We start from the raw sequence: 27749 nt of genomic DNA, 5'->3' as shown, positions 1-27749 counted from the left end.
GACATAATATCAACAATCACACGACTTTAGGTGCCCCGGGTGCTCCTGGCATTGGCAAGGATGGCAGAGACGGACAACGCGGTGAACAAGGAAGCCCCGGTATCCCTGGTGCAGCCGGCCCAAAGGGTCCCTCTGGTCCACCGGGTCTTTGCGATCCATCAACCTGCACAAACCGAAATCCACCAGCTCTCTTTATGTACAGTGGGAAGAAGTCATCCGCTTACAAAAAAAAGTGAGACACCGCAGCTCATTTGGCACACTCGGACCTTCAACCTTCAGGTGACGGCATTTCTCGGCTGGTCCACCAGTCCGGTTATGCTCTTCTGGAACAATGGACGTTAGCCACACACGGGAATAAAACACGGGACAGCTGTAGAAATTCTATAGACATTTGGACTTGTGTGTGACTACAAAACAAGCTCGCCAAAAGGTGTGTTCCTACTAAAAAGATGCTTCCTGACCTTAGTCCCTTGAGCAAAACACATATGGACAAACAGTGAAATAGAAAACAATTCTCCTCAATTACATTTCTATTATTATTCTTTTTCAGCTCTCGGTGTGTTTCAAACTGTGCCTTCACAATTAAAAAAAAGTCTCGGATTTTGGTTCGGATTAATTTATTCCAATCTTTATAGTACAGTACATTACATAACTCTTTGAAGTACTTACAATATGACACTACTTTAAAATACTATAGCACCATGTTCCCCTGATAATAAAATAATACATTGCGGTATGGAATAAAAGGACTTCCAATTGGCAGAGAACAAAAGAGGAATATTTTATGATGTGATCATCCAATGAAAGGCGAAGCGGATAAAAATAAGGGTTCATTTTATTTTGGAACTATCATTACGATGCACTCTAAAAGTTGTAATATAAAATACAATAATAAATTGCATTGTTTATTTTTGAGAGAGCAAAAAAGAACTTTTTTTTACTGTTCCTTCTTCCAAACGAAGTCAAATAGAATACATTTAAACAAGACAATCTTATAAATTTTAGATGACCAGCACATTGGACAATATAACAAGATACGAAGGGACGAATAAATTAGCTCACTTGGCCTGTTCATGAACGCTCTGAATAAAATTCAACCAAGAGTCATAACGTGGAACAAAAGAATGTGGGCCTAAAAAAAATGCAATAACGAATGTTGCAAATTATTTGTCTTAAATAAACCTGCTTTGGAAAGTTTGTCATTCGCTTTTAATGATGTGCAAAGTTTTTGCAGTCTTTTTTTAATCAAAATATAAAACCGTCTCAATCTCTCCAAGAGGTAGAAATGCTCAAATCAATGAGTTGGAAGAGCGTGATGCGAGTTGAATGGTCACAGGTTTATTCCGTTTTAAAGCTTAATGATATCAAAAAGTGTGTCTGCTATTTTAATTCTTTTTTAGGGCAAAATGAGAAATGAAAAAACACACTCCCATAAACAATCACTTGTAATACTGACTAATGAACCAAACATGGCTGACCAAAGCTCCCCCACCCAACTATTAGCAAAAAAACAATAACCCCTCAACCAAGCGATGACGCAAAAGACTGACCACCTGCCAATCAATCTAGAGTAGCAGTGACATTGAAATCAAAATTGAAGCTTGGCAAACTTGGAGGGACCTGCATCATTCATCTTGTGTCCCGATATATTATACAGGAAGCATGCAAGTCAGAAAAAAAACATAATTAGCTGCCCCATCTGAAAACGTTCCCAGCGTCCAATCCCCCATAAATTGTAAGCGTCATACCAACCAAAAAAAAAGAAAAGAAAACAATGAATGAATATCCACACGAATTGCTTCAGTCCTCCCAAAGTGAGGTTATTTACCCTCCAAATGTTCTTGATTCCGACACAACAATGTTCATAAATACAGCTGTACTTCAAGCCCTTGGTGTCTTCTTTAAAAAAAAGTGTTTAAGTTCCCTTGACATTTTTGGTGTGAGGTCTGTTGGCAAGGCTGGCGTAGTAAGCGCATTGGGATGGGTCACATTGGCCAGGAGGTCCTGGAGGGCCGGGGGCGCCGTGTGGGCCGGGGTTACCTGGCTCCCCTTGAGCTCCAGCTTGTCCTGGGCTTCCATCTTTGCCATAACCAGGAATACCAGCTGGACCTGTTGTGGACAGCAAAACATCTTAGCCAAGAACAGTAACAATATAAATAAAGAATGTTTTGGGGGGTGCCTAAATGTCCCTGAGATCTGTTTTTTTTTATGAGAAGCCAAAATTTCAATGTAATTTGTTCGCCATTGTATGTTGTGTGGGTAACGCTATTATGGTTTTAATCTCGGCTAGCTTAGTTCAAATTGGGGAAAAAGACATTTGGTTGTTCTATTTTGATCCTTAGTGCATTTCCATGGTATTGCTTTGGGGCTCGTTATCGGCAGCTGTACACAATCAGCTCTCATGCAAAAAAAAAAATGAGATCGGACATCCCGGGTTATTACCGATTGCCCCTGGAGGGCCTTGCTCTCCTCTGTCCCCAATTCCATTATCTCCCTTGTCTCCTTTAGTACCCCTTTCACCTGGAAGGAACAAAAACATGAGTGCTTGATGTCCAGTCATTCAGTGTTTAGTACTCGGAATCAAAGCGCATTTCATTGGCGAGTAAGCAGTTGCATTTCACCGCTAACCCATCGATGTCATTACCTTTGGGCCCCATGGGTCCCCTGGATCCTTCGCCTCCATTCAGTCCAGGTATGCCCGGTTCGCCCAGCGGGCCGGGTCGTCCGGGAAGCCCGTCTTTACCCGAAGGGCCAGTTGGTCCTGGTCGTCCTGCCGAACTCTTAACGTGGGCTGGTTGCATCTGGGCCATGAGGTAGGCCAACTTGGCTGGAAGCACAAAGGTTTCAAGGTACATTTGAGGAAAGTCTTCCCATCTGAAAAGAACCCCAGTGGTGCCGCTGCCTCACCGTCCAGTTGTTTTGACAGTTCTTCCTGGATGAGTCTTCTCATCTGCTCCATTGATGCAGACTCCCCCTGGAAGATGTCAATGTCCCCGGTTGACGGAATCTCTCCCACTACATACTGAAATTGTCTCATAGTGGGGAGGGACTTACCCTTGGGCCTGGAAATCCAGGGTTCCCAGAAGGCCCTTGTGGCCCAGGAGAACCAATTTCACCTGGTGGTCCTGACATGCCCATCATTCCAGTGTGGCCCTTTCGGCCAGGTGGACCTGTATTTCCTGGAATCCCTGGCTCTCCTGATTGTCCTTTGTCTCCTTTTATGCCTGAGTCACCCTGAAACATATCATAACATTTGCAAATTATGCTTTACTGCGGAGAAATTTGCATATACCCTCATGTCAACTTACTTTGTCCCCCTTCACGCCCCGGTCTCCCACTCGGCCTAGCATTCCCTACAAAAAAATCACAATTGAAACAATCATACTGTATTTTTTTAAAATATTGTTGATGCTACAAGAGCTACCTGTTTCCCTTCTGGGCCAACTGGTCCAGGTGGACCCTGGAAATCAGGATAAACGTCAAAATTGAAGAAGTGCAAATATTTTTTGAGCAACAAGCACTTACCGGAGGTCCTTTAGGCCCACTGAAACCTGGTAATCCTGGATTTCCAGCCTCTCCCCTTTCCCCTCTTGCACCCTGAATGACGGGAAAAACATGGCTGTTCATCACACACACAAAATATCTTCTCCTCCTCCCTGCTCCCTAGGGAGGATTCAGCAAGATTAAGCTTTGCGTTCTTATCAACATGGCGCAATCCTGAGAATCCAAATCTCCTGCGGAAATCTTTTCTCTCAGATTTAATTTATTTAGCTGTAACGGATTGAAATATTTAAACAGGGGCGATGTGAAGACTGGATTATCCAATTAGAGAATACTGGAATCACTAAATGTCGCTAAAAAAGGACACTTTTGCTCTTTTTGCTATTGTGTCTTCTACTCTCCTACACATTATCCTCCTTTAACCTCGCGGCTTCCTCCGCCCTTCCCTCCCCGAGGACATTTGTGATTATCTGCTGTCCTACTTCCTCCCCTGGACAAACCATTTATCAGCCCGACGACCCGTAGTCTCCTTTCTACTCTGTAAAAATGTTCACGATCTGGTCCTTGTATCGCCCTGCACTCTTTATACAAGTGGACTGACATCATTTGAGTGTAAAATCACTCAATTACACAGAGAACAGGGGCTTCACCAGCTTTAAGAGGACTCTTGTGGCACTTTGAATAGACTGCAAGTAAGCAGCAGTCACTGAGCGACTCTTCTGTCTCCTCTGAGGAGAATCACTTTAAGATCTGTGCTTAAAAATAATGGGAATTCAAGTTTGAAGATGAAGGAAAGGGGAACATGGGAGGGGAAAAAACTGAAATTCCCATTAAACATAACAGAAGAAATGTAATTAACATATATATTGGATTATATGTCACACCTGAGCACAAGCCAAATAATGCACAGTGAAATTGATTAAATATAAGTCGCAGTGGAGTATAAGTTGCCTTATTGGGAAGTATTTTTTTGATTTATCAGAAGCCAAGGACAAACATTATAGTTAAAATAAATAATGACATACAGAGCAACTAACAAAATAGGCACCTATTTAAGTGATATACACATATAAGTTGCAGGCCCAGCCAAACTAGGGAAAAAAAAGTGCAACTTATAGTCCAGAAAATACAGTAAATGGCTTTTTTTTCCATTTACAAGCATCTCTAACAGTCAACATTTTTCTTATGACATTTTTTTTATGTGAATGACTTATTTTAAGTGTCAGAGTAACTGCAAATAACTCACTGGAGTTCCTGAGAGACCTGCTTTGCCCGACGGGCCCGGCTCACCCTGCTTTCCCTGACGTGGAAAGAAACCGAGAGAGAGCAAGTGATGAACTCATTTCCATTTTTCTCTCTGCTCGACATGACACTTTAGCTGAGTCGCCCGTTCACGCTCACCGGCTCTCCTCTTGCTCCGACGAGTCCTTCTGGTCCCGGAAGCCCCTTTGGACCCTGTCATAACAAAGCAAAAGCTTAAAAAAATATACACATAAGACGTTCTGGCCTTTAGCTGTGAAGGCAGATGGCGTAAAAGTTTGCCCTATTTTCATGATAAATGGGACAAAACTCCTCCAATGTAGCAATTTCCTACTGTGTAATATTTTACAGTGCTGTTGCATCATTTTGTGAAAAATAAAAATAAATAAACTGTACCTCCTTCCCAGGTTTGCCATCTCGTCCAAGTACTCCAGGTTTTCCATCTTCCCCCTGTTTGACATGTACAATAACATTCTCAATGATTTTTCTACTGAATATAAATCATTCATTTTCCAGTTTGCTTATCCTCCCATGTGTCGTGGAGGGTGCTGGAGCCTACCCAGCCAGATTTAGTAGTAGACCGGGCTGATATACAATCACAGGTAGACCAACAACCAATCACACTCACACAAATAACTACAGACAATTTATAGTATTCAAGCAGCATGCCATGCCACTAATATTAAATCATAAATACAAAGTACACATTTTCTATTCACCTGTACTAGCATCACATGAATCGAGATCACTTATCTCACCTGTGACCCGGGGGGTCCGGGTTCTCCTCTGTGGCCCTTGAAACCCTGAACAGCAAGAGATATTTTTGTCAACTGGTCGCAACCTCCTTTGTGCTCATTTAAATGTAAACCAACTTACTGGGAGACCCCTCAGCCCAGGGTTTCCAAGTGGTCCAGGTTCACCTTGTTTGCCCTGGAATCGCAAACAGTTTAAGCATGACATCTGACCCCAAACATGTGGAAACATTTCTCCTTACGGGTTCTCCTGGCTCGCCCTGCATGCCGTCTTTTCCAATTTTTCCAGCAGGACCCTGCAAATGAGAGGAATTACGTCGATATTCACACTCCAGGTGAGCCCTGATGCCAGAAAATGAGTCTTACCATCAAACCAGGTAGACCTGGAGGACCCTGGATCCCTTTGAGCCCCTCTTTGCCCTGTTAAAAAGAAAGTTATTGAACATCTTAAATCTAGGGTGTCCAAACTATGGCCTGGTTTTAACATATCATCCAATATGGCCACAACAAGAAGCTAAAATTCAGCCTACATTCTGTTGCACTTCTCCATTTTAACACTAGATGGAGCAAGTAGGTTTATCTGTGTATCTCAAAACCTGAAACCTGCCTTAAATAATACTGACTGTGACCACGATATATTTCAGAATAGATGAATACTGTGTTTACCTTTTCTCCATGAGGCCCTTGGGGACCAGGTGGACCAGGTTGTCCATCATTACCCTGAATTTTTTTTTCAAATTGAACAAATAAGTGAAGCATCTGAGACTATTATGAGCATGCATTAGAAAATAGATTGGCATAAAAAGAGCAATTTACCACTGCGCCCATCATTCCAGCAGAGCCAGGATGACCCGGAGGTCCAGGGTGACCCTGTTAGATAAAAGAAGAATTATCTAAACACGGAACTTGCCAAATATTCTTGTGATGAATACTTTGTGTGCCTACTTTTTCTCCTTTTTCTCCTGGCATTCCAGAAGTTCCTCGGTCCCCTTTAAGTCCCTGCGAGAGTTTATTTAAACAGTTTTTAAAGTCATTTTTGGAAAAATTAACAGAAAAACTAGGGATTAAAAGTGACCCAGTAAATTGAAAACAAACAGTTCAAACTGGGAATTAAATAAATTATAAAATTGGCATCTGGCAAAAAAACGAAAGCGTTAACTCACCTTTCCTCCGTCAGCTCCAGGTGGTCCTTGTGGTCCCGGTAGTCCCGAGGCACCCTGTAATGACACGGCAGCCAATCCGTCTTTGTCCGGAACACCCAAAGCACGCCCTAATTGCTCGCTAGTGCCCCCAGAGGAAGCCCTACTAATGATGCGGACTATGTTTGGGTGTACGTTGATGGATGACAACACATTAGTAGTGTTGACCTCGTGCCTAGTTTTAGACCTAATGAATGCACACGTGGCCACGCCCCTCATTGACTTTACATTAGGGGAAAGGTGAAATTTACAACAATGCAGAATGAGAAGGACTCTGTCCTACTTGGTAGCCATCTTGACCATCTTTTCCAGGAGGACCGTGTTGTCCTTTGTCTCCTGGGAGTCCGGGAAGACCTGCTGGTCCAGGGGGACCAGCTGGACAATCTGAGCAGATGTCCTAAAAGATGCAAACAGAGACCAATAATCTTTATATTCTGTAACTATTTTTGAAACTTGGGATGAGGTGGATTTACCTTAAGCTTTATGTCGGAAAGGTCTGCTGCTTTTCCCTAAAAAGAGATGAATATTACATTTCCAAAAATGCCCAACGGCGTAAATTTATTGACCAAGAATTTTATCTCTCATGCATTAACAGTAAAAATGGATTTGATGTCTATTTCCATGTGAGTATTTTTAATATAAATGTTTTATTAACCACCCTAGGAATTCTATACAAACACTTGAGCTGATTTGCATGAAAAAAATAATAATAATTCAAAATCACAAAATAAATCAAATCATACTTACGGGCTCTCCAGGTGATCCCTTCTCCCCTGGCCTTCCTTGTAGTCCCTAATTGCCAAAAAAGAGGATCACATTTATAGTACATCAAATGAATTGGGCAAATATTTTAATTTGATTAAAAAAAAAGAGTACTCATGTTAACAAATTGCAGCCATATTTGGACTCACGTTGTGTCCCGGTGGCCCATCAGGACCGGCAATGCCAGGCAAGCCCCTCAAGCCCTAAAAATAAAAAAATAAAAAATATATAATAAAGTAAAATAAAGATAACATCAAATTTAACTCACAGGTGCTCCGGGATCTCCGTTACTACCAGGAGGGCCCTATCAAAAGACAAACATGATCATTTTAGATTATATTCTCATTTCAAAGAGTACGATATTTTGTAATCGACCTGAGATCCCATTTTCCCTTCCCCTGGGGACCCCCTGTCCCCCGGTAATCCAGGCTCTCCTCCTGACCCCGGTGGACCCTGACACACAAACAAACAAAATCAATCTTGTTCCACCTTCATCATCGTCGGTGATATTTATTTATTATATCTGAATGCACACCGAAAAACAACACAAAGTTCTATTACCTTTGGTCCCGGGGGTCCCTCATTTCCACGTGGTCCAGGTTCTCCCTGTCATATGACGAGATACATTCGTTAGAAATTTCAGATAAACAAACACCTCATGTAAACCACTTAAGGCTAAATTATTAGGCATCCCAAAGCGAGTACAAGTTCATTTTTTATGCTCGTAAACGGTAGCCGCGGGGCTGGGGGGCCACACCTGGCTCCTATAAAATGAAGAAATAAATTAGAAAAAAAAATCAAGCCCACTTCCTGTTTGCCCACGCCTCGTCAGCAGTACTGGTGTGGGAACAAAATAAAAAATGGAAGAACACGTTGCGCTACAGCAGAAAAAGTGCAGCGTAAGCCTTGTTGTGTTGCGCTGTGGTTCAACACGTATGCCACATTGTGCATGTTTACAACGTGCGCAAGAAAAGATTTATTTGTCAGAGTCAAAAGGAGTTAAAAGCTGTTACATAAATGTTTATTGATTAGTAGTTTGAACATTTTCAGTCCCAATTTATGATATAAATGGAACAGACGGTAGTACAAACTCTTGCTTTAAAGGAATAAACACAGTAAAGAAAAATAAGTGTGTGTTTCTTACAGTTAGTCCATCTTTTCCCTTCCCTGTTGGTCCTGGGGGTCCGATCGAACCGGGCTCTCCGGTCGGTCCTCGTTGACCTGCTTGACCTGGTTTGCCTGACTCACCCTAAAAAAAAATACAAACCAAAAAGTTAGTAGGTAATATACTAGCAGAATCCCATATTTAACCGTTTGCCAATTTTATGAATTACAAATATTGGCATGAAATTATTGTCAGTAGTAGCAGTATTTATACAATTGTAATTGATGTGCTGAAATGAATAAATAATACTAACCTCTTTTTTTATACACAATGATTCTTAAATACACTGTACTTGCACAACTACTGTAACTAACACTATGAATGGTATAAGAACAATACTTGTGATGCTGCAAAAATATAAATAAATGCTATAAAATCGAATATATTCAAAAATCCTATTTCAATCAAACTATATACAGTGTGTGTGTGTGTGTGTGTGTGTGTGTGTGTGACCTTGTCTCCTCTGTCTCCAGCCGGCCCAGGGGGCCCATTGATGCCCGGAATGCCCTTAAACAAAACGTCAAAAAGCCAGTCATGGGAAACTGGTATTTAATCGCTCGGTATACGTTGAAATGATGCGTGAGGACCTACCACATTGCCCGGTAGCCCGCGAGGCCCTTGAGGACCCGCTACGCCAGGAGGCCCCTGGATTCCAACACATTAGTGGTTACTATACCATTTACTACATCCTCTAAATGGGCTTCTTACAGTGAATCACTTGAAATCCATTAAACTCACTGGGTCCCCAATTCGTCCCGCCTGTCCCTGAAGTCCCGTTTCTCCTTTTGCGCCCTATCAGAAAGAAAGGCATCATCAAAAATGATCCAACCACGCCATTCGTGGCTATTTTAATGTCATTAACTTGCTGAGTCTTACCGCTAGTCCAGGTGGACCCTTAAAGCCTTGCTCGCCGGGTAATCCTCTCGGGCCCTTCACACATGCACATTTGTTAGCATCTTTAACTTTGTTTATTTCTATAATGTTTGTCTGTTTCTCAATTGCTTGAAAATTATATTTTATATACATTTATTCAATAAATGTATATGTAGTTCCTTTTTTGATATGTTTTTTATGTACTTATCGTATAAAAAAATAAGCAAACAAAATTATAAATTTTACATCATGACCAGTTTACACATGTTTCCTGTTGTGGACAGTTCATTTTTGTATCTCTAGCGACACCTACTGGATTCCTAAACACGATGCTAGCTGTAGATTAAAATAATAACTATGAAAAATATAGATTGATAAAGTTCCACCATTTCTCCAGTTTGTCCTTGGTCCCCTTTCTCTCCTTTTCCTCCTGGTTCTCCCTACAAGAGAAAAACGGACATGTTTGTTCCTTGAAAATAACAAAGGAACGATGAATTTAACCATGAAATATTTTATATTAACATCTATTATTTTGTTAAACGTTAACATACAGGTTCGCCCGGCTCAGGGATGACATTTGCTACCTGAAAAGAAAAAAAATGATATTTCAAATACTTGCGGATGGATACTCTATATGAGTAAATGTCATTTACATTTCCAGGTATGCCGGGCAGTCCTCTGGCTCCCACTTCTCCCTAAATCCAGTCAAAGAATAGAATAGAAATTGGAATTAAAGATTAGAAATTTCACATCAATGTACCATTGGTTAATCAATGACCATTTTTTCACCTTGTCACCCGTTTCACCTTTTGGGCCAATGGCTCCCTCTTGCCCCCGATCACCCTAACGAACATACAACGACAAATAGATATAATACAGATAGGTGACAAGTTAAGAAAAAGACAAATATGAATCATACATACAGGATTTCCTCTCTCCCCTCTTGCTCCAGCAACACCAGCTACACCAGGAGGGCCAGCCAATCCCTGTTAATATATTTAATATATAATAATAAATGTTTGTTTGTCTTCTCTCAGGGAGTTTATGAGACACTCACTCTCTCCCCTGGAGGTCCTCTTGGTCCAGGAGGCCCGTCATCTCCCTAAAAAGTGTTCATATGGAAATGTAACACTAAAAAAATTATGTTGTGTGTTAGTACCGTACTTTTGGTCCAGCTTTGCCAGGAAAACCATCTGTTCCACGTTCTCCTCGAGGACCCTTCAGAGACATCATACCTTTATTAAGACGTCAGGTAGTACTACAATATATACAGTAATATACTTATGAGTACAAAATATAGTATGGTTTCTTACTTTACTTGACATTACTTAATATGCTTCTATAAACCCATTACCAGGAGTTTGCTTCCTTTATTCAGTACTTCACGATAGGATGAATCTAATAATGATCATTTATGGCAGGGGTGTCAGACTCGGGTTGGTTCGCGGGCCACGTTAACGTCAACTCGATTTCATGTGGGCCGGACCATTTTAGATATAATATTTAGATGTTTTTTATAAATGGATTAAAAGAACTGGATTAAAAGCCCTGAATATTCAGTTTTTTATAGATCTAAAACAATGTTTATTTTAGCTTTTTTTTATATTTTTAGATTTTATAAAATGATTTTTGAACTAAAAACACAGAAAAAATGGATTAAAAAATTACAATGGGGGAATTAGAAGGGGGGAAAATCAGGAAATTTAATATACATCTATACTCTACTTTTAATTTGATCCTAAAACAGAAAGTCGGCACTCATGATTGACTTTCCCGGGCCACACAAAATGATGCGGCGGGCCAGATTTGGCCCCCGGGCCGCCACTTTGACACATGTGGTTTATGGCGATAAAAGGATCGATACATTAATCAGGAAATGATTCAATTCACCAAACAAAAACAAAACGTGACTATATTATCACGGTATATCCCAATTTCAATACATTATTGCAATACCAAATAAGGTCAATCATTTGCACCCATTAAAGTTACTTGAAATGACACTCACCATAGCGCCGTCATTTCCTGGAAGGCCATCCAGCGCATCTTTACCAGGAAGACCCTTTTGACGGGAAACAACATTAGGTCACACATGCACGAAATATAATAATATTTGCTTAATTCATGCAAATAAATCCAACTCACAGGCTTTCCAGGCTCGCCAGGTTTGCCGGAAAATCCAATTTCACCTGGCAGGCCCTTTCAGATGGAAATGGCAAATGATCAAACAACCCGCTAAACTAATGCACCCCGTCGAAATATGTATTAGTAATAAAAAAATAATTAAATGTGATTTCTGCTACTCACAGGTGGGCCAGTGTTGCCATTGTTTCCGTGAGTCCCAGGTGGACCCTGCGGACCCTGCCAAATAAACATTAACAACTTGAATAAAAGTAAATGCTTGTTTGGCTCAAGCTGCAGAGTTCATTTGAAGCTCCACGATACCCTGGAGGGAAGCTTGTCATTTTTTATTCCACTTTGAATAACTGAGCTGTCCACACTTTTAAAAAAAATGGAAGAAAGCGCAAGACTCATTGCTTAATGTTATGGAAATGAAGATATTCTTACAATAGGTCCGGGGAGACCGTCCATTCCAGGCAATCCGCTTTCACCTCTCTTTCCCTGGAAGACAAATTAAGAGGGAAACAGATATAAATAAATAAATAAAATCCTCTCCAAGTGTAACAATAATTGCTGTTTACATATTTGTTAGAATATATTTACCGGCTTTCCCTTTTCAAATATAAAAATGAATAAAAGATACCCCAAAAAAGGAAATATTTCATGTTTGCCCTATGAAAAACTATTTTTTCAATGTAAAAATCTTTTTTTCCTACTTTTCTTTTTTATCGACTGTCAGAATAGCGGTCAATTCATTGATCGATTAATTTTGGCATCGTACTTGGCTCACATAATGATATTCCAAATCAAAAGTACTTGGGTCTCCAAGTAACATATTTATGGAAAACAATAAATACAGAGACACTGTGACATTATACGCACTTGACTCAACGTGCTTAATATGAATAAAATAATGACACATCCAGACTTATTGGAATTAAAAGTGCTACAATGTTCTCAAAGAGTTAACAACCACTAGAAATTGATTTGAAATATACTGAGGCTTTGTTTATTTAAAGATACCACTAGAGGGATTGTGCGTCGCACTCAACAGCGGAGGAAATCTTTGCCTTAATGAATATTTTTGAAGTTGCCATTGCAAGTATTTTAATGGAAAACCAGTGGGACCAAATTAAAGGTGGGCGTATGCTTAGTGAAAAAGCAAAATAGTGCTCATTAATTAGGGCAAAGAACTAAGAGTGAAGCCTCCTCCATCCTCTCTCAGGGCCACCATTCATTTAGCGAGGAGATTAAATGCTGCCAGTTGACATGAGCCGTATGTTTGCTTGGCGAGAGGACGTCTCGAGAGACAAAAATCATCCGACCGGAATGCGGAAGGTTGTTTGTTGCTCTGCAATTAGTTTATTTCCCTTGCGGAGGATGGCCTAAGAAAGAATTAATCCGAAAATTTCAAACCAGGCGCAGATCTTAATGAACTCCTCAGCTGCCACGGACGGTGATGGATGTCCAATCCGTTTGGATCGTGATGATGACTGATTATTGCAATTTTTATGTATTTTTTTACCATAAAATGACAATTCTCACCCGTTGGCCAAACTCCCCGGGCTCTCCTGGTATTCCTTGACGTCCGGGAGGGCCCTTTGGAAAAAAATGGCCGACTTTGTGAACACCGTCACAATCGTCGAGCGTAATATTCCCCGTGATAGTGCAAGGGGTACTCACAGGCGGTCCGGGTGGGCCGTCGGCCCCTGGAGGCCCCGGGAGGCCAAGCTCTCCCTGAAATTGATCGGGTGATAAGTATTATAGTTCGCATCATCCATCAAGTCAAAACTGTGTAAAGGAACTCACCTTTCCTCCCTTTAAACCTTCTTTTTGAAACTGTAAAATGAATAAAGACATTTTTTTACAAATCCATTTTTCTTGGGGTTCCTGTGTGGTTTTTATGTGTGTACTTACCACATCACCAGGTAAACCACGAAGTCCTCGCTCCCCCTGTGACACGGTTCCCACAAAAATTCATCAAACCGAAAACATTCTTTAATTCCCTTGAGCGACATGATAACGACTAGTTTGCGAATAGCAGTCGTCGTAAAATGTCGACTGCAATGCATTCTGGGTGAATGTGTTTTGGAGTGCATGAGGCAAAGAGAGTCACTAATTACTTTTGATGATGCAAACAGAGGCAAAGGAATGTCTGGGCTTTTTTAACCCGGTTTAAAAAGCAATGATACCTTCAAAAAATGATTTATATCGGTATATAATAACATGAGTTTTGACACTTACCTTATCGCCTTTTATTCCAGAGGCCCCCGGCAAGCCAGCTTCGCCTCTCAAGCCCTAAACATGTACAAAAAAGTTACCATAACCATAGAAGAAAGAAATATGCCACATTATTTATAACTTACATCTTTGCCCTGAATGCCGGGCTTCCCCGTGAAGCCGTCCAAGCCACGTTCTCCCTTAAAAAGAATGAATTAAAAGAAATTAAAATTAGGAGCTTTCGGACATGCAATGAGAAAATGAGAAATGAAAAATGATATGTTCCATTATTTTTATTATTCAATAACCTTCAAATTCAGCATATACATACTATGTTTGGCAAAAAGCTACTTTGTAAAGCTATGCAATAACACGCCACAAGTCGGCGCTAAAGTAAATATTTTACCGTGAACCCGTTTTTTTACAAGGATAGGCTCCCTCTAGTGGTAAACAACTTAATCACTGTGCCAGTAGAGTTCAGTTGTATTTTACTTGTTGGTTCAGCTAACATTTCATATTGATATATATTTTGAAAGTTTTATTTATGTACATTTTCTATTCAACTTTTTTGCACCATAGATTACAATTGAGTGAAAACTTGGGTAGCATTTTTCAACTTTGTTTTTGATCAAATCGCGGTACGCTGACAACTTGTTCAACATCCTCGTTGCCATGTGGAAAAGTCATCAAGGGGTGCTATAGTGACAAAAGATCAAGTTTAAGTGGTTAACTGACATGTTTCTCCTCACATCTATCATTACCGTTTTAGACACGAGGTGGAATGTTGTTTGCGGAGACATAAAAAAAATGGCTGCACGAGCCAATATGAGCCCCCACATACGAATCAGAAAGGAAGTGAGGAAAGTGAATCAAAAAAGTCACATCTGTTTGTGCAATTTTTATGTCTCTGAATTTGCAGGTTCACCAAGAGGAACGCTCCTGTTCTCACGATGAGTTGTACTTCACCTCAAGCGTGTCCGGATATAAAGCTTGTTGAACTTTGTCATTTAAACAGATGCATGATTTTGTAGGACTTCATCCAAAAAGTCAGGTACTTTCCCAATCGTATTTGTTTTTCAGTTATGAGAATGCCTCAAAATTTGCCTTGCAAGGGAGTTGATAAGAATATCTTGATACGTTTCTTTTTAAATATCACAAAATAAAAGTAGAGTTAGAATTGACTTGACCTTTATTGGGCCTTTAATTGAAACATTCATGTGTGTTTTTGAGTAAATGTCCAATTTAGTCCAACTGGGGATTGATTGACTTACACTTGAGCCTGTTGATCCTTTTTCACCTCTTTTTCCTTCGCCACCCTGAAAGTCAATTTTGACGTGAGCATATACGTAGTGTCAAAATAAAAATATAAAAATTACACAATTTGATGTGATTGTATAAAGAAACTTACAGCGACACCTTTGGGACCTGGAGATCCCGGATAGCCCGAATCACCTTGAACACCCTACGTTATCAACAATAACAACATCAAGTTATCACAATTCATTCTCCAAAAATAACTTTATTGCATCGTACGACCAAAAACTTACCTTTTCCCCCACGAGTCCAGGCAATCCTGAATTTCCAGTCAGCCCAGCCTCTCCCTATCAAAAATAATGACAAAGTACCCAGTTTTCATATCATTGCCAAAGTAGGATGACCCAACAAATATTTACTTTGTCGCCTTTGTCTCCAGATAAACCATCGAAACCAGGACTGCCAGCGACACCCTGTGAGATCATGAAAAACAACAACTCAGCACCCGTCGGGTAAGCGTTTTGTATTGAGGAAGAAAATCCACTGCAAATTGGGGTTGAGGAGCGCCAGACCTTCTCTCCTTTAAGTCCTGGGGCACCTGTCAGCCCAATGCTGCCTCTATCACCCTGTTAAAGAGAAGTGTTTGTTATTTGAACGCAATGACGGGCCACACTCGAGCATGCGGGGCCAAGGCAACCTGTTAGCTCCACAAAAGAAGGTTAAATTAGATGGTTTGTTAGGGAGATTATGTTGGACACCAGTGGTTTTCAAACTGGGGGGGGGCGGGGCTACTATCATTTGTGACAAATTGTTTATTCATTTTTGCATACTGAGTATCTTCTTGAGTTTTCGACTGTAAAAGTCACCAAGTTTGATTTTCAAGATATTGTTGATTCCAAAACTCTAACCTTTTTAAGTGAAAACAAACTAAGGGATTAAAAATAATTTCATCTCCAAAACAAAAAAAGTTTGAAAACCACTGTTATATACACAAAGGTTTGGACAAACACAGACAGTCAAAATTGGTCACCATTTAAAAAAGAGACCAAATAGCACATTAATTTTACTCAACAAGGTCAACCTTCTAAGCAAAGACCAGCTTTTTGCAGGTTTTTATCATTTTTAAATCCAGTAAATGCGAAGTGAATCAGTTCAGAAAAAAAACCTTCAAAAATGCTTTGTGGTACGGATCTTATGAACGGTATATAATTTGAACACGTCATTTCTTTCATGCGAGATTAAGATAAAGAGCGTCTCCCGATTTAAAACAAGGTTACTTCACTGGGGAATTGCCCCTGTAAGTGAGTCGTTGAAAGGTGCAATTAGAGGCTATCAAAGTGGGATGACTTCACTTTGGCTCTGTGCATCTCAACTTGTCTTATTTCAAACCGCTTGTGTCACAATTTGAGCTGCCTAAGCAACAAATTGTGCCCGGCTTTTTTTCAGGAAACCAGGAGAAACATGCAGAAATGAAGTCAGGCGGAGAGAGACGTCCCATTTTGTGGCTCCGGCTATGATTTTAAACGAGATTGTGATGAATAGATGTCCAATCGGTTTCGTTAATGGCAGCTAATGAGTTAAAACAGGGGTGACAAAGCCAATTTGGTTTGGTTTTAAGAAGGGGTGTTAATGTCTGCCATAATTAATCGACTAATGAATTGACAGCTTTTCTGATAGATTACTTAAAGGCAGCTAACCGATGGTGCAGTGGCTCTTCTGCCTGACTTTGGTGTGGACAGTCTAGGTTGGATTCCCACTTGGTGGCACTGTGATTGGTTGTCTGTCTCTATCTGTGCCCTACAACTGACTGGCAACCAGTCCAGGGTGTTTTGAGAATAGGAAGTATGGAAGATGGATGAATGAATGAATTTATAGCCATTAAGAGTTGTACAGGAACATTTTTCATTATTTTTATTGATTTATTGTTCTATATTGTAGACTAAAAGAGTTTTGGATGAAAAAAAAGTGGGTGGCAAAAACCTAAATATTGTGTTTTTAGATTTTTCAATTTTTTTAGACTAAAAGACAAACTGAAATTAACTATAAATAATACATTTTTGGGATCGCACCATGTATTTTTTAAAAAGGAAAACCAATAACTATTCTCTATAAATCTATAGTGTTCATGAGAATGTTATCATGAAACAGACATGACTTTCGAAGTGATGTTGCGGGCCCAATCTGGCCCCCCCAGCCCGCCACTTTGACACCCATGAGTCAAATACATCTACTCCAATGGCATGTTTTGTTTGTATTTTGAGTACAAACTGAGTATGTGTAGAAAAAAGATGGCATGCACAAAGTTTAGTCACACATGCCGTTATGGAGAACAAACAAATGCCGTTATGGAGAACAAACACATGCTCACAGACTAACAAATGAATAATAAAGTATCTCAAAAGACCCAAGAGGCGCAATCAGCCACAGGTTTACTTACCTTCTCACCTCTCTCACCTCTACCTGAGATGGCTCTGCCCTGCAAATAATTAATCAACAAGGATTAATTATTATCGAGGCTGGCGGAAAGCCAGAAAAGGGAAGGAAAGCATGCGCTCCGAAATGAAATGACGGGCGTGTTCGGGATGGAAACCCAATGGACGTTTAATGGACTTTTCCCGTACACTTTCTCCTTTTTCTCCCCGCAGGCCGGTCAGGCCGGTCAAGCCGGTGGTACCGCGAAGGCCGGCTTCCCCCTGTGAAAGTAGTCCGCGCAGTCAAACGTGGTAACCGTGCGAAATTGCCGAAAAAAAGGTGGGCTAGGAGACCTTTTGGCCCTTTTGACCTGCACGGCCAGGTGCGCCATCCTCTCCCTGCGAGGGATGAAGAGTGGTTTAAAAAGAAGAAGAGAAATAAATAAACAAAGGTTGCAAATAGAGAAGGAGGATTTTTCACCTTGTCTCCGGCGGGACAGGAGCAATTGGCGTGGGGGCCCCTCTGCTGCTCCACTGTGGTGGGCGTCGGAGTGGGGATGGCTAAAGGGGGGGCTTCAGTCACAACTTTCTTTGGGCACTAATAGGTAAAATGGTCAAAATATTATAGAAATTGAAAGGCAAAATGGCATCCAGAGATGTGGTTTTGTTAGAACATTTTATACACACATTCTGTACTTAGAAGTAGTTCCATTCCATTTTTTTTTTCGGGATAAATGTAATAGAAATGAAATTATCTGGCAGTAAATTGGACTATTTTAGAGTTCTTTAAGTATGAAAGATTTGGTTGAGATGAAATGAAGCTTAATATACTAATCTCAAGCAATAAATGGCTGTATTCCATCTTGAGAAGTAAGGTTTTGCTTATATAGTAATAAAAAAAATGACCTGATCTAAATTAACTCTGAGAAAAAGCTTCAATTGCAGGCAATCATTTATATTCTAATTCCAGGGGAACATTTTGAGAAAAAATATTTGCTATGCATGAGGGTTTATAGAACCTTAATTTGATGAACTTTTACATTTGACGTGATAACATACATTGAAAAGAACTTTATTTTGTTCTAACATTTGTTTAATCTATGAACTGTGTTATTTTGGTAGTGTGGGTGAACACTAAATATACCAGAAATATTCTTGCTATCAGAATAGAAATAGCTCAAAATATAATGGAATTTTTTTTAGATAAAAAAAAATGCAACATTTAGGTGGGAAAAAAGTACAATTTAAAGAATCCTCTTACACATGAAACTGTTAACTCATTTTTAACACTGGAAAAAATGATTAGAGTAGATTTATGAAAAGAAACATTAAAACTTGTAGTGTACGAGCTGTATTATTAGACACTGAAATGTCACAGGAATATGATAAAATCCACATGAAATTCCACCGAGGAGTACTCACGGGGCCGTTGGGTAAATCGCAGCACGTCTCCAGCTCGGCATGTTTGGAGTCGCAGTAGATAACCATCCTCTGGAGGTCAAACTGCGCGAGACACCGGACACAAACGTGAGCCGGGAAAACATGGATGAGGGTTCGCGGGGTAGACTCACGTCAATGGGAACGCTGTCGTACAATCGCTTCCCGATGACGGTCTTCCCTTGGATGTCGATATCCTCCCGGTCGCCGATGGGCAGCGTCTGGATATGTTTGCAATCCAGGTAGAGAGAGACCGACTTGGCCTCTACGCTCAAAGCGATCTTGTGCCAGTTGCGGTCGAACAGGTTGTCCACTTCCGAGTTCTTGAACACGGTTCGGACGGCGTCGCGTGTCAAGCCCACAGCGTTGTACTCCACCGCTTTGTTCTCGCCGTCCAGTCTGATGGACACCTGATGGACGGATCGAGGAGAGGACGGAGTAAATGCCGAGCGGGTGATTCGGGGCAAAAAAATAGGCGGAAAAATGATCCATTTATTGCCTTCTTGGGTTTAATGACCCACCTGTGGGATTCCATATTTGTCAAAAATCTGCCAAAGGTACCAATCTTCTCGTCTGGAGGTTTTCCTGAATTTAAACGTTGTCACAAAGGCGTATTCGTCTGGCAACCCCTGAGGGAATACGTCTCTACGGAACGGGAAAGAAAGAATTTTTGCTTAGTATTATGACAACTAAATGCATAGTAGAATCTTAGTATTGAATACTGATTGTAATCTGATTAGAGTAATCCGATTACTAGTAAATGTTTTATATTTGGTTCACTTTTAAGGCTATAGTTATCAAAAAAATGTGCACGTGCCTATTTTGTCTGTTGTTCCTTATCTTACTATTACTTAAATGTTTGTTTTTGGTTTCGGATCAGTTAAAACTGATGCGACTTATACTCAGGTGCGACTTATAGTCCGTAAAATACGGTAAACACAAGATTAAGGACAGTACGCGTATATTTGGACTACTTACTCGGTCTGCTGGACAATGGGCATGGTGCCAAGACGCACATACGCACTTTGACCCTCGTCGAGTCTGGTACCCAAAATATCCCGGACACTGAAGTACTCCATCAGATCAAAGCCTGCGTGAGAACATTCAAAAAGAAGCAGACGTACGTCACTCCCGTATTGAGGTCGACGTAGAATTTGCCAAAGTTGGTCGGGGAGAGGAAAAAGAAGCGACTATCGCTGCTACGCCGGCCAATTGGGAGCCTTTAAGTACACGTGCGCCATTTATTGTTTGAAGTGGCGCGGCCACAGACCGTGTACACTTTTTATGTGGTGTGGAGCGGACACTCCCTTATATAATAAACAAAGTGCGTCGCTATAGCGACGCACGCACGTCTGCCAGTTTGTACCAAATGAGTTGGTGGTCATTTTTGGGAACTCTTTAGATTTATGCAAAGGAACCGTTTCAGGCAAAAATTTACATCGGGTCTCAAACCTGCAGGACATGGGATAATATCTTAATTTTCAATGGGTAATAAAAAAGGGGTTAACAAAGAATCTTTGATTTTAACCCACAATCTTTAAGAGAAGGCCCAAACAGAGCAAGAATTTATTTTTTAGAAATGCCATTATATCAAGTCGAGGCAACATATGGACATACGGATTACTAAAAAAATAGAAACTATTCACAAGGCCAAACTCCAACAAAGTTCGGGCTGACCCCGTTATAAGTTTTTTTTTTCAGGTGTAGCTTGCAAAGCGCACACCCGCACACCACGCCGCCTCTTCGTGGTTGTTTGGAAGCCTTCGTTGCACAGAGTTGTAATTTGGACGGGCGATGCTTTCTGTACTGTATAATCAAGGCAGAAAGTTATTTTGAACGGCCAGCGTGGGGTGAGGGGAACCTGCGGGGAACGCCAGATGAGTTCACTGACGTGGTGAGGTTCTTGTGATGGGAACAGATGTGAGTATGTACGCCGCAGCACGCTCAGACGGAAGGGTCCGTCCGACCAGACGGCCCACGGCAAACGCGGAACTGGGACAGACCGCAGTTGTCTCGGCGGTTACGACCTGCCAACTCACTGTGACGTGACGCATTCTTTTAATCACATTTGAGGTATGTTTTTTTGACGAGGGTTTGATTGGAATGTTGGTATGAGAAGCAAACATTTATTTTCTGTACTTTTTGTCCCATTCGGGGACGCCAGTGAGTTATGGCTCGTCCCAGCTGACTTTGGGCGAAAGACAAACTGCACTCTGGACAGGTCGCCAACAAATCACTGGGCATAAACGCTGAACGAGACAAACGCTGACAGTAATGAGATCGGCGGCGTTCAAACTACGGCCCGAGCAAATTATGAAAACACAAGAAGGTTAAATTCAGCCTGCATTCTGTTGCACTTTTCTTTTTTAACACTAGATGGAGCTCATTTCTATTACCGCCTACAGACAGTTATCTAGTACTACATGCATCCCGAACCAGGTTGTGAGTCTTCATTAAAACTATCATCTAGGTTTTTAGTAAGTAATGAAGTAAACCCACAAAACGGGAAGAAAAATACACACTCCGTAAGAATTGAACCCACAACCTGTGGGCTGTGAAGCAGATGTGTCGAGCACTTTGCTGTAATGCGAAACAATAATCCACAATGGAATGCCCTCATAAAATTTGAGGCTAATGATCCCAGCTGGGATAAAAAGCAACCCCGTTGCAATCCTCACGAGGACGACACATCGAGATAATGAATGCAAAAAAACAACAACGCTATTTATCGCTGTTCATGTTCCATTACAAGGCTGGATTCCACTTTTGTCGACAAATTGAAGATTTCCCAGCACTAATTTCTCAATGAATAATTCATGAATCTCAAGCATAAAAATGCAAATACAATGTTGTTATACACTACAGTATGCGAAGTGTGCTGATCCAATTTACGACCTTCATGGAGATCTTCTTCCTATGAATGCATATCAAATATAATAAACCTCATCTCTTGGTGCTGAAGTTCACCTTCACATGGTTTTTATTTTATTTTTAGGTGCATAAATAGTCCATACGAAAGCTGACCTTCCTCTAGGGAATAAAAAATGAAGCTCCAACTAATAAACACGATTTCCTCCGCAAAATCTAAAGTCATCACCCAATATTTCCGCCGTCGTAGCAAAAGTACACGCATCTGTTTTTTCTCTTTGTGTAATGTACGTGGGTGGGAGACCTAGACAGGAACTCAACCCCCCCAATGAAAGACAGTCTTTTCACAACATCCAACATTTCTGGAGAAATGTTCTCCACGTGTTCTGTGGGAAATCTCACAGGACTGTTTAAAAGATTCCTGAATACAGGACTAGTGAAGCCCAAGACTCTCGCGTTATTTAAAGGGTTCTTTTCCAATTTGGAAAGTGAACTCATCACTGTCAGGTCAGGGGGATGTTATTACGATATTGGACGTGAACGTAATATTGAGTTGAAAGCCCGTCGAGCTTTGAAGTATGCCCTTTCTTGATATGGAATCCAATGGGACGTGTCAAACATTTCATATTTCCAAGAATCCCCAAGTCAAGTTGAAGATAAGATGGATATTGGGAGTTTATCCACCCAGCCAGAGAAGGTCATTTTCCACGAAATCAATATATGGGAATTGTGACCATGACAGTGATTGACGTGTCTGGGACGGTGAGTTTTCAACATACGTACCTGGAACCTGCTGAAGGCCGTGACTGCTGCTGTCGGTTTGAAAACGATCCGGTTGCACTTTCATGTTTGGACATAGGACATCTGAGGAGAAAAAAGGACAAGTCAAAAAAATGTGTCGTCCTGTTTCCTACTTCAATACGGTTCCTTTCGAGGTTCACCGTGGTGCTTGAAGAAATACATCCTGCGGTTGTATGTGACATGACGAACATAGACCAATAGCATATGATCTGACGTTCCGCGAAAGGGGTTTGTTTTGATCTGGAAAGCCAGGGGGGCCCACTTGCCAGTCTGTCTTATATTTCCCACCCTCAGACGTATTTTACGCATCGCGATGACAGAAAGAAAGATAACCCGGCCGCTATTTAACGGTAGGTTTGCTATTTGTGTAAAGAAGGCCGCTCTGTTACCCCGAAACGCGTCCAGTAAATTGAAGGTAAACATTAATTTGGCGTGGAAGTAGTATAAGACAGGAGATCATTAAACGCGGCTTTTTATGATAGCGATTATATTCACGGATGCTTTGTGACTGTGGCGAAAAGCTGTATTATGCTGTAGAATTGAATACAAATGTGATTGGGTGTGAAATGATGAACAAGTGCTTCTAAAAGACGTTTTGGACTTTTGTTATGTAAAAGATCTTCTATTGTAGGCTAATCACAGCTTGTAAATGATGCATGAAATTTGACATAACTGTACAACCAGGTTTTTTTTACTTGATTCATTGTTAGGGTACAGACAGAACTTTTTTTTATTCCAGACTTGCCTCTAAATGACTATAATTAAGCATCCAGCATTTAGATCTGGGATGTCAGACTTTGTTTCACAGGACACATTCATGCCGACTAGATCTCATGTGAGCCATTGGAGTTTGTTTTTGAAAAAACTTAACATACTAGCCATCATAGACAGCGATAGACGTCCAATCCATTTCGACTGGGAGGTGCAAAAGAACGTTACGGCGCACGGGCCGGGTCAAACTCCGTAATTGACCGCTCCCAGCCCGCAGACCGTAGGTTTGACACCCCAAATTTAGATGGGAAAACCGAAACAAATCATCATTTCATCTGTTATTTTAGTTTGACATGATATTTCTGGGGCTGAAATAAAATAAAGAGTGTTCTTCACTGCTTTTTCAAGCTGTAGTGGGACCAGCCCACAACTCCCAGTAGAAATTGCACAAACGTTTTGCCCCACCATTTTTTTAAGGAGCCCTACCTAAGCCCGAAGCTACTCCCTGCACTTGTGGCCCTCCAAGCTATAATTAAGGCTCCCGCTGCAATTCAAAATGGAAGCCATGCAAAAATAAAAAGCTTTCGTTGTTCAACAAAATATCTCAGGCAGTTTATTTGTTTTATCATTGGCCGTGAAACGAAAATGTCCAAATTGCCCGGACGTATGCAACCCGTATCTCTATTTTAAGCCCTTATTTAAACTATTTGAAAGAATTATTTGGTTAATTTTAGTTAGATTCCATTGCACCTATTGATTAAAAGGTGAAAGTAATGAACGCTGACATTAGGGTGGCAGCACTGGACACACTTAAAAACAACCAGAGCTGTAATTTTCCGGGTGAAAATAGCTCGCACCGCTGGGCGACTCGACCACTGACATACTTATACGCTCGCTTGTGGTCGTTCAACGGATTTCGGAAATAAAAACTTGCTTCTCGGGGAAATTTGTGCCTCCCGCTGTCGTCTCCATTTAAGAAACGTTGCCACCCAAGGGCTTGGTTATTCGAGGTCAAAGGCCAGATGCATTGAAATATGAAGCCAAGGTTTCCTAGATACAAATGGTGTTTTGGAAGTGACAAAATACAGTGACAGGTTGCAGTGAAACCACAAAATCAGAGCCTTACAATTTGTACTGTATTTCCTCTTCAGGAAGCAGGCACAATGCCTTATTTTCTTCCCTCAGCGGGTTATTCTAAGCAGGAATTTTCATGCATTAGAGTGTAGCACATCCATCATTCCCCTTAGCGTATTTACATGGAGGAAAAATAGCAGGGCAGCGACTAGTTAGGTAAGTCTACATACCAGGAAGACTATAAGGCTATTTAACTGTCTAGTGTGCTCTCAATTTATCTTGTCATACAATGCCCTGAACAAAAAAAAACATAGCTTCAAAGACACTGGCACTGATAGAGTGAAAAACGTGTTGCTAGGCAAAATTTATTTTATGTTATGATGAAATGTGTGTGGTTTTAGAAAATGTAGTTGATAAACGCATTTCATGGATGGCTTAAAAAGTCTACCCAAATGTTGAAATGTCAGCTTTCTAACTTACTTTCGCACAGCCTCCTCCTGAGTCGGCCCCTGATCTTATCAATGGCGTTAAAGTCGGTCACGTGGAAGACGTGGGCGTTCTTTGGCTCGGCCGCAATCTCCTCCAGCTCCACTTTCATGGCCTCTCCGATCCCCACGGCGAACATCCGGACGCCGGCCCGGGCGGCCGCCTTAGACGGCTCCAGCACGTAATCCTGACTTCGGCCGTCCGTCAGCAAGATGGCCACCTTCTGGATCCCCCTGGCCGCGGGCCTGGCTCCGTTTTGCTCGGAAAAGATGTTATTGGTGGTGTAGCTGATGGCGTCTCCGGTCATAGTAATCCCTCCGAGGTAGCGTATATTCCTGGCGGCTTGCTTGACTTCCTCCTCGGTCCGGTGTCTCCCGAGGTAGAACTCGGTGGTGGGCCGGTCGCTGTAGCGAACCACGGCCACTCTGGTCTTGTCTGGAGCCACATCAAAAGACTCCACCAAGTTAGCCACCCATTGTCTGATCTTCTCAAAGTTCTCCTTGCCCACACTCGATGAAGTATCCAAGATGAACGCCAGATCGTAGTGGACGTTTTTGCAGCCTAAACAAAAGATACGCATCAACACGGTCCTCATCGGGTCCAATCCGACTGATCTTACCTGCCCTTTGTGCGTTTACGTGCTCCCCAAAATAAGTCACCGCCAGGATGACCAAGACTAGCGTGATCCTGAAACCCGGTCGGAATTCCATCTTGTTCTTGGTTTGGGTCGGTTCCCTCTAGTTTGTGAGCACCATCCAAGTCTCTGGTCTGTGGAAAGCGCAACAACGGTAACTACGCAAGTTCCAGTTAGGAGGAGGAAACCTTAACTTAAAACAAGTTGCCCTGTTTTTCTCATTTCGCCAAGAAAATAGTTAATAGACATATTTAATGGACAATTTATGCTCATTTACATACTATTGATCGAAGAAACATTGGATTCAGTATCTTGCTCAAGGCCACCAGAGCGGGGAATCGGACCCACAAACTGTTTTGGGGAACGACAACTCTAACCTTCATCCACCCCGCAAAAAGCACTATGTTTTTTATCAGGTTGGCTGCTGTCATCTAAATATTTTTTTTCCCAATCTAACGTCCATTTTGACTCTTTTGGTTTCCGCTGTGAACTTTGGCAACTTTGGTCCTCTATTCTCAAGATAATAATACCTATGACAAAAATATACTATCCTCCCTGAGGAAACTGGTCTCACCAAAGATTGTTGGGAAAATGTGCCAAACTCGTTTTTTATATGTTGTCCAAACACCGCTAAAATATGACTTTGCAGTTTTTAGACTTGCTTTGTGCATTTAAATTTAGAGGTGATTGTCGGTTTTCTTCGTTGCAGGTCTCTAAGAACCATTGCGCCGTACCGCTTGTGCCTGTGTGGCAATGGCACAATTGTGTCACATTAGCTCAACACCTTGTTTGCCTTTACTATACACAAGTGACGTATTTGTGACCGGTTCTAGCCATAACAATGTCTCGTCTCGATTTAGGAAAAGGCACTTAAAAATCTAAAATGGGAGGTTGGACTTAACTTTCTTACTACTACTTTTATTCTTATTATTCGGTATTGTGCATCTCTCCATTTTCGAATTTGAAAAAGCTTTTTAGTTGAATGTAAACAATAATTCTGGCCAATGACAAGATGTTTACTTTTACGTGAACACAATATTTATTGAAAGTCCAAGGTGGGACCATGTGATTTGTAAAAGCCAACTGGTGAGTCATATTAATACTATATTTTTCACTTCACATTATCCAATGGTGCAGTGGTTCTTCTGCCTGGCTTTGGTATGGGAAGTCTGGGTTCAATTCCCACTATGACTGACTGACGACCAGTCTTGGGTACAGTCTGCCTTTTTTCCGAAGACAGTTGGGTTAGGCTCCAGCAACCCTTTTGAGATTGGGCGGTATGAAGATGAATGAATGAATGATTGACTGGCTTCAACTAGTTTAATTTAACTAAATGGTTTCTATTTTAGTTTGCATTTTGTTCCACTTTGACTCTAACTGACCACTGAGACTACGTAATTTAGCTTTGTTCTGCTAAACAAATTTACAATGGTTACGCTACCATTGTATGTCTAAAACACAAGTAATAAAAGTACAAAATGAAACATTAAAAAAATATTTTTGCTTTGAGAAATGAAGTACAGTCGATACTTTACATGAAAATTACAAAGATGAGGTTGACATCGTCGTACGATTGCCTGACAAAGTGGGGGTGGAGTACATTTTCAAGGAGCTATTCAAGGTACTGTAAATTACATTCTTATCTGATTGTCGATTAGGCTATTCCAACCTCTTGCTTTCACTGGCGCTATTCAGCAGCTCGTGCTCGTTATAGCAACTAATTACCATCAATTTGTCAGGGGAAAGCAAGCCCGGTCTGGTATAAGCGCTTCGAAATTTTCCAGGTTTCCCCACAGGTCTCACATTGTCTCTGCTGCAGCCAGACAATATGTTAAAGTAATACACAAGCTGTTTGTTGCTGCGTTTTAGGATGCGCTTCCTCTTATAAATGGTAGACATGGGAATGCAAGTAAAGATGTATAAAACAGAAGCATCGTGTTTATGAAATGTGAAAAGCAGAACATGCTGTCTTTTTCTCTAATGTAAAAACCCAAGCAAAAAGAGGAAAAAAAATACTCATCAATTCAGTGGCTTCATCCAAATCCTGACTTGTTCTTACCTGGATTGTCAATCAACTCCACCGTAGGTGACAACGCGACCCCTTGCCTGCAGGCCCTCGCCACCCTATCAGCAGCCCTGCAGCATTTTCACCCAGACAGCACTAAAGTGGCGTAAAATCCCGGGTGACAATCCAGTGTGCAGTTCAAACTGTGAGATGGC

At 41.2% G+C, this 27749-nt stretch overlaps 2 protein-coding genes across 3 annotated transcripts in view; one reads left to right on the top strand and one right to left on the bottom strand.

Moving 5' to 3' along the window:
- The window catches only part of col9a1c (collagen, type IX, alpha 1c), an 11427-nt gene extending 10426 nt beyond the window's left edge, over nt 1–1001 (top strand). Inside the window, exon 37 of the mRNA XM_077590349.1 lies at nt 31–1001. Within this exon, the coding sequence (XP_077446475.1) occupies nt 31–236 (206 nt within the window). The 3' untranslated portion in view covers nt 237–1001. The remainder of the gene's footprint in view (nt 1–30) is intronic.
- col22a1 (collagen, type XXII, alpha 1) lies at nt 601–27749 on the bottom strand. 2 transcript variants are annotated; one of them, XM_077590339.1, is made up of 65 exons: nt 27589–27749; nt 25515–25663; nt 24890–25456; nt 22607–22687; nt 19934–20045; nt 19477–19600; nt 19090–19365; nt 18941–19021; nt 18000–18116; nt 17873–17917; nt 17729–17800; nt 17545–17583; nt 15680–15733; nt 15527–15580; nt 15401–15454; nt 15262–15315; nt 15125–15169; nt 14000–14053; nt 13878–13931; nt 13551–13586; nt 13443–13472; nt 13317–13370; nt 13179–13232; nt 12081–12134; nt 11820–11873; nt 11658–11711; nt 11521–11574; nt 10677–10730; nt 10570–10614; nt 10436–10498; nt 10302–10355; nt 10166–10207; nt 10064–10096; nt 9899–9952; nt 9516–9569; nt 9378–9431; nt 9231–9284; nt 9093–9146; nt 8619–8723; nt 8036–8080; nt 7850–7927; nt 7743–7778; nt 7624–7677; nt 7460–7504; nt 7186–7221; nt 6996–7109; nt 6677–6730; nt 6459–6512; nt 6330–6383; nt 6180–6233; nt 5880–5933; nt 5756–5809; nt 5638–5691; nt 5520–5564; nt 5158–5211; nt 4903–4956; nt 4748–4801; nt 3526–3597; nt 3425–3460; nt 3309–3353; nt 3055–3234; nt 2908–2974; nt 2645–2827; nt 2443–2520; nt 601–2109 (listed from the first exon to the last, which is right to left on the bottom strand). In XM_077590339.1, exons 2-65 carry the CDS (start codon nt 25603–25605, stop codon nt 1916–1918), a joined length of 4878 nt encoding a protein of 1625 aa, XP_077446465.1. In that variant the 5' UTR covers nt 25606–25663; nt 27589–27749; the 3' UTR covers nt 601–1915. The 2 variants fall into 2 exon arrangements, with proteins under 2 accessions (XP_077446465.1, XP_077446467.1); XM_077590341.1 differs by lacking the exons at nt 15527–15580; nt 15680–15733; nt 17545–17583; nt 17729–17800; nt 17873–17917 and having other exon boundaries at nt 27589–27748.

This window comes from Stigmatopora argus, chromosome 21 (assembly GCF_051989625.1).
Source record: "Stigmatopora argus isolate UIUO_Sarg chromosome 21, RoL_Sarg_1.0, whole genome shotgun sequence".
NCBI classification, from domain to species: Eukaryota; Metazoa; Chordata; class Actinopteri; order Syngnathiformes; family Syngnathidae; genus Stigmatopora; species Stigmatopora argus.
This window is presented reverse-complemented; position numbering and strand designations above follow the sequence as displayed.